The 20594-nt window shown below is 39.9% G+C and overlaps 1 protein-coding gene across 1 annotated transcript in view; it reads right to left on the bottom strand.

Annotated features, from left to right (window-relative positions):
- Positions 1 to 10747: 10747 nt before the first annotated feature.
- The window catches only part of MCTP1 (multiple C2 and transmembrane domain containing 1), a 155645-nt gene continuing 145798 nt past the window's right edge, over positions 10748 to 20594 (bottom strand). Inside the window, exons 17-20 of the mRNA XM_057372836.1 lie at positions 20057 to 20166; positions 17259 to 17368; positions 13913 to 14010; positions 10748 to 12886 (exon numbers count right to left, since the gene is read on the bottom strand). Of these exons, the coding sequence (XP_057228819.1) occupies positions 12815 to 12886; positions 13913 to 14010; positions 17259 to 17368; positions 20057 to 20166 (390 nt within the window). The 3' untranslated portion in view covers positions 10748 to 12814. The remainder of the gene's footprint in view (positions 12887 to 13912; positions 14011 to 17258; positions 17369 to 20056; positions 20167 to 20594) is intronic.

Genomic DNA, 20594 nt, shown 5'->3' with positions numbered 1-20594 from the left:
CTGCAGTGACTAACTGGAGGAGATTGGCTCAGGCACTTGGGTGCTTTGCAGAACTCTAGTGGGTACTACTTGCTGCTTCCCAAGACAGAGATGCTTTGAAGAGCAGGATTCACTCTCAGCAAAACTTAAGGCTGTCCTTGGCTCTGCTCCCACTCATGTTGACTTGCAATGGCTTGATAAAACCATTACATTGGCATGTAATGATCTGGTAACACTCCTGGGATGACCTCAAATGATGATGCAGGTGGAAGGAGTGGCACAAACCTAGTTTTGTTGGCAGAGGAATTTACAAAGGATTGAACAAGACAGTTGAAGTATATACTGGACATCATATTCTGACACTAAGTTTGGATATCCTTCAAAATTATGACACTCTTAATATGAAACTTGTTCTCCAATCTGTGGGTACATGCAAACTACACATGGTAAATCCTTTAAACTAATCCTCTAACGTAATTTAGGTTTGTATGCTACATATTTGATCAGATGGACCTTTTAATACAGAAAAAGAAAAATTCCTATGCTATTCTTTAAAAGGTATTGAAGGCAGGGCAGCTGAATTGCCTAATTGTGCTTATAGATTTGGGGATGTAGAAGAGTTCTGTGTTCTGAGAAGCCCTTGTTGTTCATTTATACAGCAACAACTACTATTCTTGCCCTGCATCTTTGTAGAGATCCAAATTAATTCCACACTAGGATCTGGGAGGAGACACTCAAACAGAAGTTTATACCTTTCCCTTCTAAGCAAGGAGAAGTAAGTGCTGCTTTAGAATGAGGATGCCTGATTTTTTTCTCTTTTATCCCCTAATAGATTCACTAATAGATCAGGAGTGATTAAAAAACTTTACCTTCAAAAGGTGGGTACAAATTAGCAACATTCCCAATTCCAGTTCTTCTGTAACAGCCATTTATAATATTTTTTAAAAAACATAATCCTAAAAGAAAGGGTATAGAGTAAGAGCTGCTTCTGTAACTGATGTTGCTTGACTAGAGGGATTAAGTTCCATTGATGCATCTGGCTTGCGGAACAATAAAATTTCCATTTAGTCATTCTGCAGCTGAGATATATGATCTTACACCAATCCACAGATGATGCTCAAACCGAGTTGACTTTGGAACCAGACCTTGGTTACAAATGTTCATGCTTATTAATGACCCACTGTTATTTTTATACATGTAGGCAGAACAATCTGCTCCAATAGGTTAAAAGRTCAGAGCATGTGGATTTGCTTCTCTCTATGCACTTTTAATTTTTCTCTAGTAAGAAAATAACACCAAAAAAAACCTTGTCGTATGTGAGATGGACTAATAAACTTCAGTATTTCCTTTTGGAGGACACAATAAAAGAAATGTTACATGTGTACTTTCCAAAGAATTCAAAATAGACATTTAAGTTGACAATATTGATGTTTTCTTCAGTCAAGGATTTGATACATAGGTGAATTTTATATAACTGGGATTCAGGGAACCCCCCCAAAAATTCTGGTGGGTCTTAAAAAGCAAATGCTTCAGAATATTTATATATATTCACAATTCCAACATAATATACCAGTGGCTGAAATGAAAGCAGGAAAAGCTTTAAGGTTTASTCAASACMTTCTCACAAWTATTTTTTTATTTATATAATTTAGAAAGGAAAAAATGCACATCAATCATTTAAAAARTCCTACTTAACTATTTATAGCATTTCAAGTGCGTCCCTCCAAGATAATGTAGATAACATATGCTAAATGAACATTATTAACATTGCAAAATGAAAGAGTCAAAAGTTAGCGAATTAATGTTCCTCAAATACCTCTAACTTAAACATTGCCTGTGCTCATCATCAGTCTTTTATTACATGGTAACATAATTCAGTTCTCTCTAATGTTCTCTTAGTTTACGGATTACATACTGAAAGTTTTCCTGTTAGTTCCCAGTTACTGCAGTTCAGTTTTACATATGTTCAGTTTTTTATATACTCGTTTGCAAACTTCATACCCTTGAAAAATTTTAAGCGTGTCTGACATATTGACATAAAATTTTATGCTTCATCCAATTCATTAGAGAGTACCTGTTCCATCCAATTCATTAGAGAGTACCTGTTCTCTTACAGTATAGCAAAACTTTTCTGTTAAAGTGAGATATATTAATAAGTGATTAAATTGTTTGCTTTTTAAAATCTTTCTTGGTATGTAGGTATTTCCCTGCTTTAGCTAAAAGAACACAGAAAATCCAACAGCCAACCCTCCTCCCCTTTTTCTCTCTATGCCCACATTTCACACACTGACATGCTTCAGAAGCACAAAGGTGTATCTTCACCCTCAATCAATCCCACGTTTCCCAGGCCTTTAAARAGTTCTTAATTATTCTTCATCTTCAGCATACAGTTGGAGAATATCTCTTTCGCACATGTACTAGATGGTGATGTTGCAATGATGCCACAATGCTTCTTGCTAGTCAGGTAAGTAACAGTGGCCAACCAAGTTGATAGCAGAAAAACAGAGGGTAGACATTATGCAGCCAGGGATACRCAGTTAGGAATTTTAGTGACACACACAGATGTTGGTAAATCTTTGAGAGTAGCCCAAAAAGTTGCATTAAGCATTAATTTCAGTGCTGTATATCTTCTGTCATATATTCTCTGTTTCATATTACTGCCATTACAGGATAGGAAGCACATCACTTCGTGTCAAAAATTGTTTGTAAGAAGTTTTACAGCGTGTTTCTTAATTTCAAAATGGTCACTCACACTGGCAAATTAATCACTATTCTCAGTACATTAGAGTCTGGCCTCAGAAGTTTTGCTGTTGGTTTATTTTATTCAGAAGCAAAGAATAGCATATAAAATTTATGTATTACTGTTGCTTCAATAACTATTTAAAATTGGTTAAAACAGAGAGGAGCTTCAGCTCTCAGAGTCTGAGCTCCCTTTAGAGAATCTAAATGTTCCTGAAGACCTTCCTGCACCCTCTACAAGCCAGACTGCAGTTAAATCTCTCTRTTGCAAAAGACCAGTGTCACAAGTGCCCTATGCAGTCAGTACTGAATGACTCCTCATCCCCCTCATCATCTTTTGGATACTGTGCTCTGTCCTGGGTCCGTCATGACAAGAAACATGTTGAGGTGCTGGAGCATGTCCAGAGAAGGGCAGTGGGGCTGAGGGAAGGGGCTTTCCCTGCTTGTCCTGCTTGATCACACCACATTTCACAGTTACGGATCACCTGGGATATAATGACTGTTATTAAATGTACCCCATGCTTAGGTCAGTCATGAGCCCATCTGTGTGTTGTTGCATCTCTTCCCTGATGACTTGAAGCATCRTGGGCCCACCAGCCATAAATAATTCACCTTCACATTGCCTGTCCATATACACCTGAGACACTTAAATCTTGGCAGCCCAATCCACCTGTCCATTGTTGTGATGTTTTTCAGTAGCCCAGCTCCTGGGTACATGTGCATCTACMTGATGTGCTTTTGCAGCCAACTTTTCTGCCTCATCACAACTCAGCAGCYCAGATGGGTTTRCCTCTGTGCTGCCRGTTATCTTTTTCCATYGRCCCAGCCATCCCACAGCATTTGCTGCCATCCACAGCTCAGTGTATAGGTAGAGCAATGGACATTGCTCTCRTTCAGTGACATCTAAAGCCAGCTGGATGGCTTTCAGTTCTGCAACCTGACTTGATCTGCCTTGTCCCTCCTTGACTTCTGTGATTCACTGTGTAGAACTCCATATAGAAGCATTTTATTTGCCATGCAGCCCTACAACACATCAGGAACTATCAGTGAAGAGAAGGTATTGCTTTTCATTGTCTGGTAGCTGATTTTTGTGGAGGGCACTACCTCAGCTTCTATGATGATGAYTATAGTCCAGAATTATCATCTTCAGGTCAGTTCAGGATGAACTGGGTGATTGGGGTTTCCTGTTTGAGCTCTCTGTGCAATTTGTGCAATCCACTTGCTCCATGTAGCATCAGTGGCATGATGAGTGCAAGGTAATTTCCCCTTCAGCACTGGCAGTTCGGGTAGCAGGAGGAGCTGTGCTTTGGTGCGCTTCTGAAGCAGCTTGAACCCCTTCACAAGTCACCAGGATCTCTTTTTTTGTTGGGGTGTAGCAGGCCTTGCATTCTTTGCATCCCCTACTCCAGAACACTGGGGTTCATCCTCTCATCTCCTCAGGTACTTCTTGCCAGAGACCCCAGAAAGGATCATTCTYCCCATCTGCAGTGTAGAGCACATTTTTCACATCTGGTCCTCATTGACCCAAGGCTATTGCAAATCTCCTGTTTGATTTTTTTAAAAGCTTGTCATTTAAAATCATTCCTTTTCTAGATCACAAGACAAAGAAAGTATACARTCTGAGTGTAACCTGGAACATATATCTTCCAAAACCTAGGAAGATGAGGACATCCTGGTGGCTGATGAGGACATAGCTGTTACTTTATTGAACACATTGAAACCTGGATGACTCCATCTTGCCATTTTACTCCATTTCCTGGATGCTACCCTTGACTTTACTATGGATTATGGCAAAACCTCCTGTGAGTGAGGGTCCTGCTTCCTCTTCATCCCTTACTAAGCAAATTTATTTGGCTTTAAATTTCCTCTTCTGCCTAAGGRCAACTGCTACCAGCACAGGTTGTTCCTGTGGGGCTCACTTGCARTTTGAGTGACCCCAGTGTTTCTTTTTTCTGTGTTCTTTCTCTTCCCCCGAGGGTGGTGTCTGGTGTCAAGCAGTGTCCAAKAAATAGTAGCCAGGGTCCAGGCAGAGTGTAGAACTTTCTTTCTCTCTGGAACTGCCACAGCAAAAAAAAACATTTTTCTTTCAAATATTCAGGCAGTTTAAGAGGCCTGTAGCTGTTGAGGGGTGAATGGAAATGCCTCCAACAAGAGGCAATACCAGACARCTCCTTCTGCCACGATGTCTYGACTGGAAGGAACCCCTTCTCCCCAGAAGAGGGTYCTTTCCCCAGCCCAAGGCAATGACACCAAGTCATATAGAAAAACTTCTGGGTGTTGGCCATGCCRACTCCCAGCTACTGCAAAAAGTTACCCTGTCTTGCCCAGAACCAGAGTGTTTTTTGGGTTTTTTTTTTGTTTGGTTTGGTCTGATTCCTCCAAAAACAAACAAAAGAAATCCTTTCAAATAGATGTTGTACTACCCAGGTTTAAGACATGAAGGTTTAATATGATATTAATCTCGTTTGCCTACAGTGACTGCAAGCTGTCAATGAACACCACTCTGCATCTCTGGAGAGGGTACATCGTGGGCTGCCCAAGGGGAAAGAGCAAAAACCACTTCCTTTGCATGATAAACTACAAAGAAGCCAGCAGGCGGTTACAAGTATTTTTGTTTTTTAAATTTAAGCACAAATTTTGTGCAACACTGTGAAGTAAAGACCTATCAATAAAGACAACATGAGTTGCTAGCAAGTGTCCATCCCAAAGAAAAACTTTCAGGTTCCCTCTAGTCTTTTGTCTAGTGGTACTGGGGGAGAGAGGTCCCTACAAAGCAGAACGAGGATTGTGCTTATCTTTAGAAACTGTATCCTACCCCAGAAAGCAATGAGGGCCAGAGCATCTTCAAAGGGGGAGAAGACATTTGTTTCTTTTTCTCCTGCAGGTGAGCATATGTAAACGCTTGTTTCTGCAATATCATCATGAAAATTGCATACATTTTTGCTAGTTGTATTTCCAAATATTTCTGTTACCTGCTGGCAGCCCCTCTCCTGCCTCTACTGTCTCTTGCACAGTCAGTCCTGGATCCTCTTCTGCAGTTCCAGCTGCAAGAGGATCGATACTCTAATTAATTAGTTCCACTACCCCTCTCCCTCATCAGAACAGCCCCATGTGTACCATGTACCACAGCATCCTCTTGGGAAATATGTGCCATGGGTTTGAGTCCACTCAGCCTAAACAGAAAGTAAGACTTTAGACAGTTTCCTGTCTAAGGCAAGTGCCACTACACTTAAATGAAGGAGCTGCAGCAGGGTCATCTTCCTGTCACCTRAGCTGTGGCTGTCACAGCTCTGCATGGCTGTAGCTGTCCTCCAGCTGCCTTGCTGACACTGACCTCTGTGCCCTGCCAGTAGAGGTCAACTTTTGTCAAGTGTTCAGGGCTTTAGCAACACTGTTCTCAGCTGCTGCCTCCATCACCAGAATAAGACTTTTTTTTCCAAATGGRAACATGATCCCCAACCCCTTTCCAGTTTGTGAGAAACTGGAGGTATTTTATCAATCCTTATAGAAACATGGTCTTCATTTTAGAAAAGCTACAAGTAAGATTGGCTTTCCCATCTGTTTCCTTTGATGAGTGGGAAGCTTTGCTGTCACCTGCTCATCCTCCTGACTCCTCACAGTGCTTTAACTGTGGATTTGGGAGGTAGGATGCTTTCAGTTCCACTCCGAACATAAACCTCGCAAGTTTTTAAAGCCTTATCGTTCTTCCATCATTCAATAGATGCTTGATTTTTGAAGACCCAATACACATCCCTACTCTCCAGCAAATCAACTGCACCATTCAGCTTGGTGTCATCTGCAAATATGCTGAGAGCACACTTGATCCCATTATGTCATTGATGATGATGTTGAATAGTACTGGTCCCTGGGTAGACCCCTCAACAACACCAACTACCRCTACTCTCTATTTCAGCATCGAATTGTTTGCTGGCTGCAACACTTGGGATGCAGCCATCCAGCCAATTTCTTAACCAACAAATAGCTCATCCATCAAACTTCCTCCATTTTAGTGTCACAAGCCTTACGAWACTACTTTTCCACCTGATCTGTGTCCTCTAGCTTTAGTAGCCTGGTTCCRAGCCACGACTGAAAATTTATTTCCTCATGTAATAGCAGAGTCTGCATGGAGTCTACACATATTTGGTGCCTGTGGCAYGGTGGAACCTCTGCCTTTGGTAGCAGGCTGAATAAGGGCTGAAATTAGGAGAAAAGCCATCAACTAAATCATCAATGAATGCATGGACTATTAGTTTTAAAACACACTATTTTTACATAACATCTGAATTAACACATTTCTCTTTATTGAGATGGGAGAATTTGCAATATATAGGCTTGCCTGGTTGCATGGATATGGGAATGGCTACTGTTCAGTATGACTCCTGGAAACACACTCTGTGCAAAGSAACTGAAGTTTCAGAATAGGAACTGGGATTTCTTAAAGCACAGGGCTTCTCAGMTGCACTGATGTATGTCACCTTTCTTCAACCGTGTATTTGGACCAGAAGGAGGTTTTAACATGCAGRTTGAGATGGAGAAAGCCCAAAAATCTCCCTCCTTCCCTTGCACCATGATGTGTTTTCCTGTTGTACACCGATTATTTAAATTAGCTCTCCCAAAAATGATGAACTAATGCACTTGTTTGAGACAAGGCAGCTGGGCAGATGCTCGATAAAGCTATTCACAAAAACTGCATTTCACGCCTCCTCTTTGCAGCCACAATAGTCTCAATTACTGCCAGGCATGCACCGTGCTGGCAGCTCTGGGACAGCGCACTCCAAGTGCTCCACTCTCTGTATCCTCAATAATRCATGAGGCCAATTTCCCACTACTGACTGGCAGGTGCAAGCTCCCTGTATCATGCAGGCAGAGTGCGCCTGTGACTCTCTCTTGACTCTCCCTGTGCTTTATCAGAACTTTGCTTTACCACAACTTAAAAAATGTAAACACAAACCCTGGATTTAAACTTTCTGGCATTTGACAGCTTTGACACCAAGAGATGTCAAGTGTCAACTAATTAAAAAAATCAATTTCTTTTTCAAGTGCTACTCTTTGTTATGAAAATGTCTGCTCAAAGTGCAGCCTACACATTACCCTGTAAAGAAGGAACCCAAGCAGCAAAAATCATAGTGCTGTATTTAATTATGAATTATAGGATTTTACAACGAATTGTAAATTGCATAGTGAAAACACATTTTCCGTGATGGACTATACATTAAAACAATCCACTTAAATCTCAAGCAATCCATGCTTGCTACAATTGCTAATTTTAGACACAAACTTCAWAAACTACAGGTTTTCAGCTTTGGCATGGCTTTATGCGAATCCCCTCCCAGATCAAATGCCTATTATGACTTGATGCAAGTCACACAGAGGTCCAAATTCTTTATAACTGGAGCAGAGCACAACAGCAAGTTCAGACACTCAGAGGCCAGTAACCAACAGAAAGATGCATGGGTATTGCAGGAACGGTCATACAACTTCCACTATTTTTTCCTTCCTTTAAACTTAGATATTAATTTCCTTGACTCTTCTGCACTGAGTATGACAGAGAATAGCTTCAAAGTATGTCACCACCAGGCAGTGAGGCATCAGCAAAGTCTGGAAGCGTAGTACCATGAGGATATTGGTCTAGATGGGAGACACTGAAGGCCCAAGAGAAGCACAGATTACGGAAGACAGGTATGGATGACTGCTTTATGCAGCACTGAGAAAACGCACATTGAGCCTCAGAGGAAGAAGGTATGTGAGGGAAACCTGAAGTGCTGGCACAAAACTAGCAGCTGAACTTTTTTGACCATATTGTCAAGGAGTCACGTCTATAAAATGGTGAATTAGTAAAAAAATGTAGATGAAGAAAAGAAGCCCATCAAAAGAACAAGTAAGGAGAAGAAGCAGGAGAGGATGACAAAGCAAACCATTTCCAATTAAGGTTTTAATTATCAGTGGTGACCAGGAATGAACAGTTGGGTCACCTAGAGACTGCAGACCCAAGTAGAAAAGAGGAAAGAGGAACCCTTTGCATTGAGAGGTTTGACAGTGTGGGGTCAACTCCATAGCACACTAGCAGCAATGTCTGAAGTTGAGAAGAGATGGGACGGCAACTGGAAATGTGTGAATGCAACTGTGGTTTTGAGCTGTGGTCTCCACAAGGATGTCAAGGGATCTGTATTGTGAAGAGAAAATATGAAGAGGATGCTTCCAGCATTATAACCCACTGTAGTTCTTCCCCAATTCTTTTCCAACCCCATCTTCCCAAAACTTCTGCATCAGCAAACTGCAGTGACTTAATTCTTCTAAGTAAAAAAGACGCTTACTTCTAGAAACATAGTGCAGAAAAACTTCTCTTTTACACAAATCCCAGTCCTTAAAAAAAATACCCTGCAAAAATGGAAGATATATTTGATAGTTAGACAATTTCTAAGTAAATCTTCTATTTAAGCAGTTCAGGCCCTTTCCATTTCTTCTTCCCTTTTCCCAATAGATGTGTTCAGGAACACTCAGCCTGAAGAATACAAACATAATGTAGGAAAAGACTTGTTTTACTCTCCAAGCCCATTTCTTCTGATCAAGCCATGACCTCATGTCTATGAGCATGAGCCCCTTGATACAAGTACCCTTGCTTAWTGAGCTTGTTACATGTCCCAGGGCTTGCAATCCTATGGGGAAGGAAAATATTTTTCATTTTTGTTACCATATTTGTTCAGGCAGCAAAAACCTCCTTTTATAAATGTAGCTCAAGGATAGACATATGTCCAGCAGCCTCGTTCCGAGATCTAAATTTTTGCAAGTAAGAAAAATGGTCAGTGCACCACACTGCAAATTAGCAAGGTCAGTCCTATCATGTGACAAAAACACCACTGGAAAAGAGATTTTTGAGCACCCAGCTCAACAAAAAGCCCTTTCCCTGATGCTGTCGAGTRAGTAGGTGGTAGAGGCTTGGAGCAGATCCTGGGGGTTGTGGAGCAGAAGCAAGACCAAAGGGTTTCTGCCACAAAGCACTCAGTCTGTGTTAAACTACAAGTCACTTAAACCACAGTTTGGGATCCCTGGCTGCTGGATCAGAGCAGAGAGCTGCAAAGGTTTTAATTATGTTTTGTGTAACATATATGGGTGTGTAATCTAGCATTGATGAAAGAAATATTTTTTCCTTTATCTCCTTTACTTTATGCCCCTGGATTATCTTAGAATGAAATAATTTAGCATCAWGCATTGCATTTGCTGGCAGCTCTTCCTCTTGTTGGTGAAGTCTGCGCTCTCAGGGACCAAATTAGTTGATAAACTATATGCAGGTTGTTTAATTTCTTTCTCATTATTCCACTGTTAGTTGAATTGCAATAAAATAAAAATTAGGGGCTATTGCACTTGGATTTCACAATACAGCAGGCCTTCCAGTTAAAAGCTATTACGAAAAATACTTCTGTGTTCCTACAAAGAGAACAACTGTAAAAACAGGGTAAGCAAGCTCTGTACTATGAGTTAYCAGCAGGAATGCAACAAGAGCCTCTCAGATTAGTTAGCCTTGGTGGATTCTGAGTRCTCTGACATCCAATCTGAATATGGGTCCCAACTGAATGAATGATTTTCTATGAACCCACATATTAAATTTTGTTTTCTGAGAACAGAAACAATTTCATGATTGAAATTGTGAAATGCCTTGTTTTCTGATCATTTATGAAYAGAAAAGTTGCTTTCAGAATAAAGTCTGGCAAATCTAACAGATTAGAAATGGACTTCAGAATCAGCCTAGAAAAGGAAGATATTTRGAAAATTTATGGTATAAGGCAGGACAGAGGCCACCTACATAAAGCAGAGTAGACAAACTGCAAGTAGTGTAAATGGGGTTCACTCACAAACTACATTAAATTGTGACTCTAAATTGTCTTGTTGTGGCAGGAGAATCATATTTAATCAATAAGCATTCTTAGCCTTGCCTCTGAGTGTTATATTTTCAGTGAGATCAATTTTGAGGGACTGAGGCATTTAAAAGGAGTTCACCATTTTTCAACAAGCAGATATTTTTTCCCCCTACTCCCTCTACTTGCATGTTATAGGACTTAAAATACTGAAATCCTGCAGACAGAAATATGATGTTTTTATTCACTTGCCCATCACAGCACTCATAGAAAAATGATAGCATAGGACTTCAAAGACAGAGGCATCATAATATCTAATAGAGTGATGCTTTAAAGTGTGTTTAATGCAGGAAACGTGCATAACCAGCTCAGATATTACCACCAAAGTAGACATTTGAAATTGTGTACAAAAAAAAAAGACAACAGAAATCACACCCGGCTGGTGGACAACGTTAAGAAGGTACAAGGCTTGCAGTGTATTAAATAAATGTGCAAAACTGACAACAGGCAACAAACATTCACATTTTGTTGAGTCACAAATTTGTTTTTTTAAAAACAAAATAGGCTGACCAGTGATTCTGATTTCATTAATAATACGTTGCTCTTCAGGCAGGATACAGCCAAAAGGTGGTTACACAAGCTGCAAAACTAAACTTTTTTAAAGTCATGATGTAACAAGAGCTTATTTAGGTTCAAGACTTKCTGCAGAGCAGTCATTTGATTGGCATTCTTTTAAATATACAAACATAAGGATCAAAATAACTGTCACATTAGAACATGGCTATCATTTTATCTACAAAATAAAGAAATCCAGAATGATCCTTCATSAGCAATGAAGCTGACACATATTTCTTTGGACAAATATATATTCACATGTGCTTGCAAAGTATTTCTAAATAGACTTTTCAAAAAGTATTTTTAGAGTAGTGCAATATAACTTTATCAGCAATTGCAACCAGTGAGAGGTAATCCAGAGAGGACCACAGCCATTCTTGAGGATGCAGTCCTGTTGCTCTCCCCTGGGYAAAACATCCCCTTTAATGTCACCAGGAGCTATAATGAGGAGCTGTGCACAGGTAGTCCCACAGGAATGAGTCTCTGCTCACTATGTGGAGAACTGAGTGTGGGAGTCTGCATGCAGCTACCAGAATATATCCCCAAGTACTCGTTATGCAGTGGCCACTAAGACATTTGAAATGTAAATGTTTCTCATCTATGTTCCATGTAATTTATAAGATAATGCAGTTTCCATGCAGTAGGGAAAGATCATATCAGAAGAACTGACATTATTAACTAAGGAAAAAACCCTGGTATATCAGTTTTACTACGACTRCATTTTTTCCTCTATACTGTATTTCACAGGTAACAGGTAATGTTATACCATAAAGCATATTAATATGATCTTATGATCTGAATGAAAAACCTTTTCTGCAAGATATCTATATTAAAATAGTTATGTGCACAAAAAGTGTTCATAGCATGACACCCAAAGCAGCAAGGAGTCAGTTCAACCCGTTACAGATAAACTATGTAGTACAAATGAAGACTACTGGTACATGTAGAAAAATATGATAGGCAGTCAGTTACAAACCTGGCAGTATTTTTAAACAGAGATTTTTAGGTCTTAGAATGGAATGATAAAGACAGCAGGAACTGCTGTTGGGAGCTCCAGAAAGAGATTTGCACTTGGTGTTTCTCACTGTCTTATAAGCAGCCCTACTGCATAGAAAAATGTTGCACCAGGAGTTAACACCAGGGTCTGAAATTTAAAAAAACCTGCTAAAACTGAAGTGCAGGAGGCTCCACTGCATTGTATTTCTCTTGCAGTATATAAAACATAGAAAATTGTAATGATGATTCACTGGACAAAAATATTCATGCTCACAAATAAAATCTGAGAAATTTTTTAGTCAGATTTAAATTTACTCATTTTGTAGGTTTAGTTGGCATGTTTTGACTTCTCATTATCTTTGACCACCAAGCAGCAGTACGTATTGACTCCTTTAACATGTTACACTGCTTCTAACAAGGCTTTCAAATGGCAAAAGCCCTGCTTGAAACAAATGTCTTTGCAATGAGAAAAAGATCTTCCATGAGAAACACCTTTCAATACTATTTACAAAATCTTCCCGCTAGATAAAAAGGCAAGATAAATAAAAAAGCTTAGAGAAAGGAAATGCTTCTTAGGCTTGCTCTTTTATCCTCCCCTGGCAGATGCTGGTCTCCTCAACACATGAAATTGGCTAGACAGGATTGGTTTTCTTTCTCTTGCTCGGGCTGTGAGTAGGATCTTGTTTCAGTTCGTGGTATTGCATCTGTTWAAACACAAAGTTCAGAAAGAACGTCAGCACCTGGCACTTGGTAGGAAAAAGGGGAAGATATCTTTTTTTTTTTTTTTTCTGCCAGGGGAAAACTAGGGAAGAAAGAAAACTTTCCCCCTAAAAATGACACAGACTTTGCAGATGTGATTCACCAACAACAGAATGCCAGAACTAGAATAAGAAGGAAATCCAACATTAGGACAATCTTGACAGGAAATAAAATTGCATGCTGATGTAAACTTGGAAAAGGCTACTGTCTATTGTGTTTCCTCCATGACCTCTAACAGACAAAAAACATTATTATCTGAACCATGCTGGATGACTATTCTTTACTATGTTTCTTAAACACTTGGTTATTTCCAAATGCCTATCACAGAGAGTACCAGTTCACAGAGGGTATTTGCACCCCTGTTTCCTATTTATACCAGCTCTGAACTGGTGCTTGGTGTTATCTTTAATCTTGCATGCTCTCTGGGGATTATGAATTGCACCACAAAAGATTGTAATTCACAACCAGTTTTGTTTTTTTTTTTTTTTTTTTTTTTGAGTTTATGAGCACAGTTGAACTATGGCCACAGCAAAAGCTTTCACCCCAGGAAAGGGAAGGCCAAAGTGCACTCAGAGTGCTGTCACAAGATACTGGGCAATGCTGCCTGCTTCTCCCATTATTTTAGCTTCCTGCTCCTTCTCTGCATGTCCTGAGAACAACTCCAGTGTTTCCTACACAATGCCCTATCCCCGTGAAATTCACATGGTGCTGAATTGCTGTTTAATGCAAGCTCTAGCATCTGCTACATTCTCACAGGTATTTGTCTTTCTACTGATTGTTCTTATGGATCCTCAGAGGCACAGTCAAGGTAGGACCTACCYGCTCACTGGAAAAAGGTCCAGCAGGCTGGTTATAGCTTGTGGACTATCCCCAGCTTGCAATTTCTTTGTGCCAAAAAATATAATACTGAATCAAAATAACTGCTTTAAAAATCTGTTTTAAAAAACAACACTGAAAAAATATATACACACCACTTGCACATCTGATGGGACTCTGGATAGAAAGTCAAGTAGCTCATTGTTGTCAATTGCATATGGATTTCGTATCTTTTTTGTAAATTTATTGATGCCTGCAAAAGTGAAAGTTCAAATGTTACTATCATAAGGTACAAGATGTCAAAAGATACATACTTTCAGCAAAGTTTTAAACCAGATTTTAGGATTCATTTKGGAGTCTGACAGTAGCACCGGTTAATGCATGAGTGAATGAATTGTAAACTCAGGCTCCAAAGGTTGGAATCTGCTGCTGTGGTTCCCTCTTGCATAATGCAAAAGTCCTAGGACATTTTCAAATTCCTTCAATATATTTTTTTTAAAGTAACAGAAATTGTGATTATTGTGATGAAGTTGGAAAAAGCAGAGGCATAAAAAGTATTTAATTTCTGTAAAAGAGAGGATGAGCAGAAATGGGTTTAATTGCAGGACAGAAGATTCAAGGAAAATATTTTTCATGCTAAGCACAATGAAACATGGGAAGCAGTGAAGTCTGCATTATAGGAAGAAYTAGAGTAGTTTGCACAAACTTGTGTCTGGGGAGGTCAGATAGAGATGAGTTGATGGCAGTGCAGACAAGAGATGTCTCCCTTAGACATTGTTGTCTTATAATGTCTACTRACAATTAGTGCTCAGAAGCACCAAGAAAAACCATCCCCAAAAAAATAGAAACAAGGCTTTTAAATTATACTTATTTTATCATTACATACAGAGTAATATTGATACACTTTGAGAACTTGGCTTTTGGGCTTGGGGAACACACACCTGAAACATGGACAGGAACAGCGCAAACTGCATAGACCCTCATCTAAGCAAGAAAAAGCCAGGAGACTCTTAAAAATGTGCCTTTCTGTRTAATTTATCTAGGCTGCATCAGCTATAAGATAACATAGTTTATCTTCCACAAAGTCTTTGGTGCCCAGACTTTTCAGAAAGGTTTAATAAGGACATAAAGACTTTGGACAGGGCATGCAAACTTCAGTGTCAGCAACACCGACAGCTCCCATCTGCAACAAAGTTCTGCAGTGTAGATAGGAGATGCTGCCCTCCCTTTATCTGTTGATTGAATAGTGAGTGTTCAGAGGGAATATCTGGGGGCCAAACACCTTTCCTTAAGAAAATGTTTTGCATCAGCAAGTGACTGAGAATAAGATCAGCACCACTGTCCATTGCACATGACCACTGGACCATCCATGGGAGAATTCTGGCAGTATGATCGCATTTTATCACATCTGATTAAAAAAAAAACACTGGTCAGTGTGTGAAACCTTGAGAAAGTAAAGTGCTGCATGCATGAGAGRAGACACTATAGGAGAAGGACTCTGCACTTCAGGTGGGAATAGGATGGAGAGGTGGTTCTTGCTCCATCCCACCTAACACACCCTATCTTCAAGGACCAGTAGTCTCTACTGGGAGAAAGATGGCCAAGAAAGGATGGAGAATTTCTTGCTGAAATTCTCAGGCAGGCTGAACGGGGCAGTCCCTATGGATGCACRAAAGAAAGGCAGCTATACAACATATGAGCCATAATATGGAAAATTTTTCATTTAAAACCTCTGACTTCCAAACAATAAAATAGACAGATGCTGCTACAGACCAACTCAAACATTTCTATGGAAATAAATCAGAAATGAGAGATCAAGGGCTTCCATATGCAGGATGGATGAAGAAACATGCACAGGAGAGGCTAGAAACACACAGTGACAGAGAAAACAGGTAGGTGTTTGGAATACTGCAATTTTTGAAGGGAAAGCTGCTCAAAACTATGCTGAGCATGCCATGGATCTGTGAGAATTCACTTCACCCTGAGGAGGTCTGGACAGCTATGCAGTACCTGTCTGCTCTCCTGACATGAWGCAAGAGAAATGGGTTCCTAAAGAAGGGATCCACATACACTTGCTGTGTTAAAGGTCACCTAAACTGAAATGCAGGTGAAAAACGTGGAGTTAAAACCTCTGGTTTAAAGGGGTTGAAGCTATACCTACATAGCCTATTTAACTTGGAGACAGGGAGGGAAGAGATGGAAAGAGTGCAAGGTGCATTTACAATAATTTGTGCTTACGGTATCCATCCATGGTTTGGGAGGTGTGGGAGTTGAGACTCTTCCCTACCTGAAACAGACATTTCTGTGGGAGTGTGACACTTGCAGGGGTATGCGTCACTGGTATTTCAAARAACAGTTCTATAGTTACATAGAGCGTTCTTGGAGAGGCATTACAACCTCAGGTTATTTTATCAACAAAGGGATAAGAAAGCAAGAGGTCAGACCTGCCTGAAAAATGACAGGAAAAGGACACAGACAAGTACTTCAAACTTATTCTGTGTATACTAAAAGGAATGAAATTTTGGGAACAAACTGAGAGTTTGCATTACACTTAAGTGATGCATGGTATGGGGGAATAGGTAGAAGTCAAAAATAAGAAAAGAAAGGAAGCCCATATGCTCACTTTTGTTAGCTCTTTTGTTATCCTCTTTAATGTTTGAGCTATGATCATTTGGAATCCTAASGAAATGACTAATACTGACTGATTAATAAAAAATAAATTATTTGGAGTAAGTTCAATGATTTTATGTTGTCTCCGGAATTCAAAAGGTTTTACAAAAATGTGATTACTCTTCTTTCTGCGAAAGAAAATCTAGCCACTTACGTAACTGAGATTGCGTTCCTCATACGTCTGTGCTACAGAGTAAGGGTACAGCTGCCAGTGGTGTAAGATGTATGAAAAGATGTACAATTGAAAACCTAGAGCATTATTTACAACAGATGTGGTAACAGTAGCTTTTAAAAATCATTATAAAGAATAGATATAAGGACAAGTAGTGAAAGCTTGGATCAATCATAATTTCACCCTCTTATCCGCCCACAGTTTCTGTTYATTATCAACCAGCCAAATACCACCTATTCCTTTCTGCCCAACTAAAGGTGACCCCTTAAACAGGTTTCTTGTTGCTCTGTTTGCATACACTTTCACAAGATAAAGTACTGCAGTAAAAAAGGCATATTGTCCTAAATGAACTGTATAGATTGAAATGCCTCTGCTTGCGTATAAGTGGTGAAAATAAATCAGAGTAATATCTAGACAAAGCTACACTTTGATATATGAAGAATCCTCATGCCTACATGTTTATAGTATGATTAAGTCTAGAATGCCAGCCAAGAAAAATACATCTTGCAGGTGGGCCTAAATATTTACTCAGTTGCAATTTTTAACTAACCTGCCTGTTTCCATCATGGGACAGCTTCAAAACGTCCTGTCAGTGTAAGTTATCCATTAAAAAACAGGCTTTTTAAGCAGTATGAATAGTTTAAAAGTGCTTTACTTACCCCAGACAAGGACAATGTATCTCAGAGGAATGAAATACAGGACCACAGTGAACACAGAAAGGGCAACAATTGCCAGCCAGCTCAGGAATGGGACAGTCCAGTTGAATGTACTAAAGAAAAATCAACAGAAGTCATAACTGAAGTCAGACAACAGAGCCAATAAAAGAGCAAATAATTAGCAGGACAGTGGGAGAAGTGCCAGTTTTCACCAGAGAGAACAAACTGAGCCTACAAGTGAATGCATGGATGCCAGATGTCAGGGAGAGCCTGGGCTTGGACCCACTGTCAGTGGTAATGAAAGCAGGTACTGGCTTTGCCCACTTGCCTGCTGAATTTCACCTCTCCCAGCCCAGCAGTGCACTCCTGCCAGGTGAACCACTGCTCAGCTGTTTGGGAATCTCAGTGCCAGTACCCAGTTTCAGAATCAGGCAAAACACAGAGCTCCTTACTCCCTGAATGCACTCAGACAGGCAATCTACATTCCCTTCTCAATACCATGCCAGAGTAGGATTCAATAGCTGGAAGAGCACTGCCGAGGCTTTCTTGTGTTATCTCCTCCCTGTTCTACTTTAAGGACAGAATGAGCAGTTAAAGGCTGAGCAGGGACTTTCCTCTCTGAAGGATAGGTATGCTCCTCAAGCAGGTGCCTTTCTGTTTTGGGGAAAAAGGCAAGTGCATGGCTATGCAAAGCTGGAAACTCATCCATGTGCTCAAGAAGGAGCTAGAGAAGGGCTAGGGATGAAAAAACAGAGCATAGTCCAGCCAGTCATGAAGACAGGGATGATGCAACAACACTGGTTGAAGGAAGAAATAAAAATCCTCTGGATGTTAAAAAAATAACCATAATTAAAAAACCTGAGTTAAGTAAGGGTTATTTATCTGTAAGTAAAGGAAGAGAATTTCTGGGATCCCACCAAAGTCTCAGGACACTATCTTTCTAAAAAAGTCACAGATAAAAACATCCTCACTAAGGGTCCCAGACTCTATTCTGGGATAATACTCTGATGGTCACCACACTCTGCAACAGTTAAGGTGTGAGGAAGGGGAAGTTAATGGATCATGAAACAGGGTGCTGTGGCTCTCGAAGCCCTGCGTTCAATGAAGAGAGAAAGACCAGATGATAATTTTGTACACATGTCCCATGGGAACACTGGTTAAGGAGAGCTTGGCTCAGTGGGTGTGTGCCATAAAGGCACCACCATGTCCAAAGTGTTGCATGACATTTATCCAGAAGGAAAATGTGGCTTTGGCTCTAAATAATCTCATGATACTCTTTAAATATTACTACTAACTACATTTCCAATCAATTACATTGGATTACATTATTTTGGCTTCTCTATATGAATAACTGCAATTATCTGAATTTCAAGCCATATTTTTCATAATGAGCTCTGGCTTCCTGTGTTTATTTGTCTTCTTTTTTCCCTGGCAATTTTGACATGTCTCCACTAACATTATGCTAGCGTCACTTAGTGTAGGATCCCTCCCTTTATCCTCAGGGGACACCTGCTCTTTTCCCCTTTTCTGTATGCATTTGGGATGAACAGAAGGTGGAGGGTCTGCTCATGTTCCTGTGACTCGGCTTTGTGCAATGGATCGCAGACACACCATGATGTGTGGGAGCACTGGCTCCTCGCTTAGCAAACCTCCTTATGGGCTGTGTTAACACAGCATTCAGTACAGGTTTCCCATTATAGTTTAAGGAGCAAATTACAAAGAGTTGTAGTCTCGTTCAGTTTACAAAATTCTGTAGCTCTCATCTGGTATATAATAGAACAAACCCTACCTCTAAAATGCACAGTTAGAACTACTTAATCATCAAGACAACGTCCACGAACAGCCTTTTGATAAAGGACTTTTTCCAGAGACTGGCTCTTTTTTCTAACCAGAAATCTTGTATGATACAATCTTCTTGCACCTGCCTCTCCTGATGTGAGCACAACCTGCCTGGGATTGTCCCTATGGGAATACTTTCYCAGGCTTTTCTATTAGGGACTTTGTTCTTAAATGCATAAATGGCAATCTCCTCTTCATCAAGACCAAACAGGACAGCATTAGAGATGTTCCTCAGCATTCCTGCACACTGACCTCCACCCAAGGCATTAGTTTCCTAAAATTCACTTCCAAAAGTGAATTGGGTGGTAATGGGATGCTCTTGGCTTCTGAGGTGCAGAAAACCAAGTCAGTCCTCTCCATGCTTTGCAGCTGACAGCTGGAAGGTGTCTTTCTGGAACCTGTCTGACCTCAAATAATAAACCTTRTGCTGCCGTTCACCGACCATGCCAGAAATACAGTAAACTGCCTGCAGTAAATTTCAGAACCTCTCTTTTTTAATGTCTAGATTTGTTGGCAATTTTTATATATCATATACTAGATGTCTGAAATTGCAAATACTCAAAAGGAAAGGTTTTGCAACCTAAATACAACTTCCAGCGAGTGAACATATATGCATCCTTAAAATATGAAACTTCTAATCAGCTCTGCTTATTTTCTTTATCAAAGCTGCACTTTTTAATTATCACTTCTAAATTGCTATCTCACAACAATATTCTTTTTCTGTTTTACTTCAAAACCTTAGTTCTTAGATTTTCCCCCCAATTAATACAATTCTAAATTCCAGAATTAATATGACAGGATTTTCACTGATTGAGGGCCCCCACAAAGCAAAGTAAATGAGTTTGAATGATGGATAATCCAAAATGGGACTCTTTGGGAATAAGTCTAACATTTTGTACCTCTGCAAGGAAAAGATGTTAAAGAGTATTGGAGAGCAGTCCAACACCTGTGCCAGCACTTACTTCTTGATCCTTTCACCAAAGGAAGCGATTTCATCAAGGATATTCTGGACAGTGACACACACTTCCTGGATGGCATAAAGTCTGTTCATAAATCCTTTTTTTTCACCGTCCTAAATAAAAGAATAACAGTAGTTGAGTAAAAGAATTTCTGACTGTAGGAAAAGGATTGTGTAACCATCAGTTAGGTTTCCAAAGTGCCTGTGTTTACAGATTCATGTAAAAGGAATTGGTAAAACCTGGCAACTGGAAAATGATTTCTTGTTCTGTAAACAGTGATTGTGGCAATATATATGGCCTAGTATATKTGCTGAGCCCCACACAAATTTGATTGTCACTGCATTAGTTTCTGAACACATATTTAAATAAGTTAGGTCTCTAGGACTTAAACACGTTGAAGGTGCCAACCTTGTGTGTTGTGTGCTCTTTCAAATGTAGGAGTCACGAGGTGGAATAAGGGCAGTTTGTTGAAATGCTGGTGCTTGTGCTGAGGTAGGCAGCAGGAAAATACACATTTCTGATGGAAGACACTGAGTTAGAA

This window comes from Malurus melanocephalus, unplaced genomic scaffold, assembly GCF_030028575.1.
Source record: "Malurus melanocephalus ecotype Western Australia unplaced genomic scaffold, MMel_1.1 scaffold_7, whole genome shotgun sequence".
In the NCBI taxonomy this organism is placed as follows: domain Eukaryota; kingdom Metazoa; phylum Chordata; class Aves; order Passeriformes; family Maluridae; genus Malurus; species Malurus melanocephalus.
This window is presented reverse-complemented; position numbering and strand designations above follow the sequence as displayed.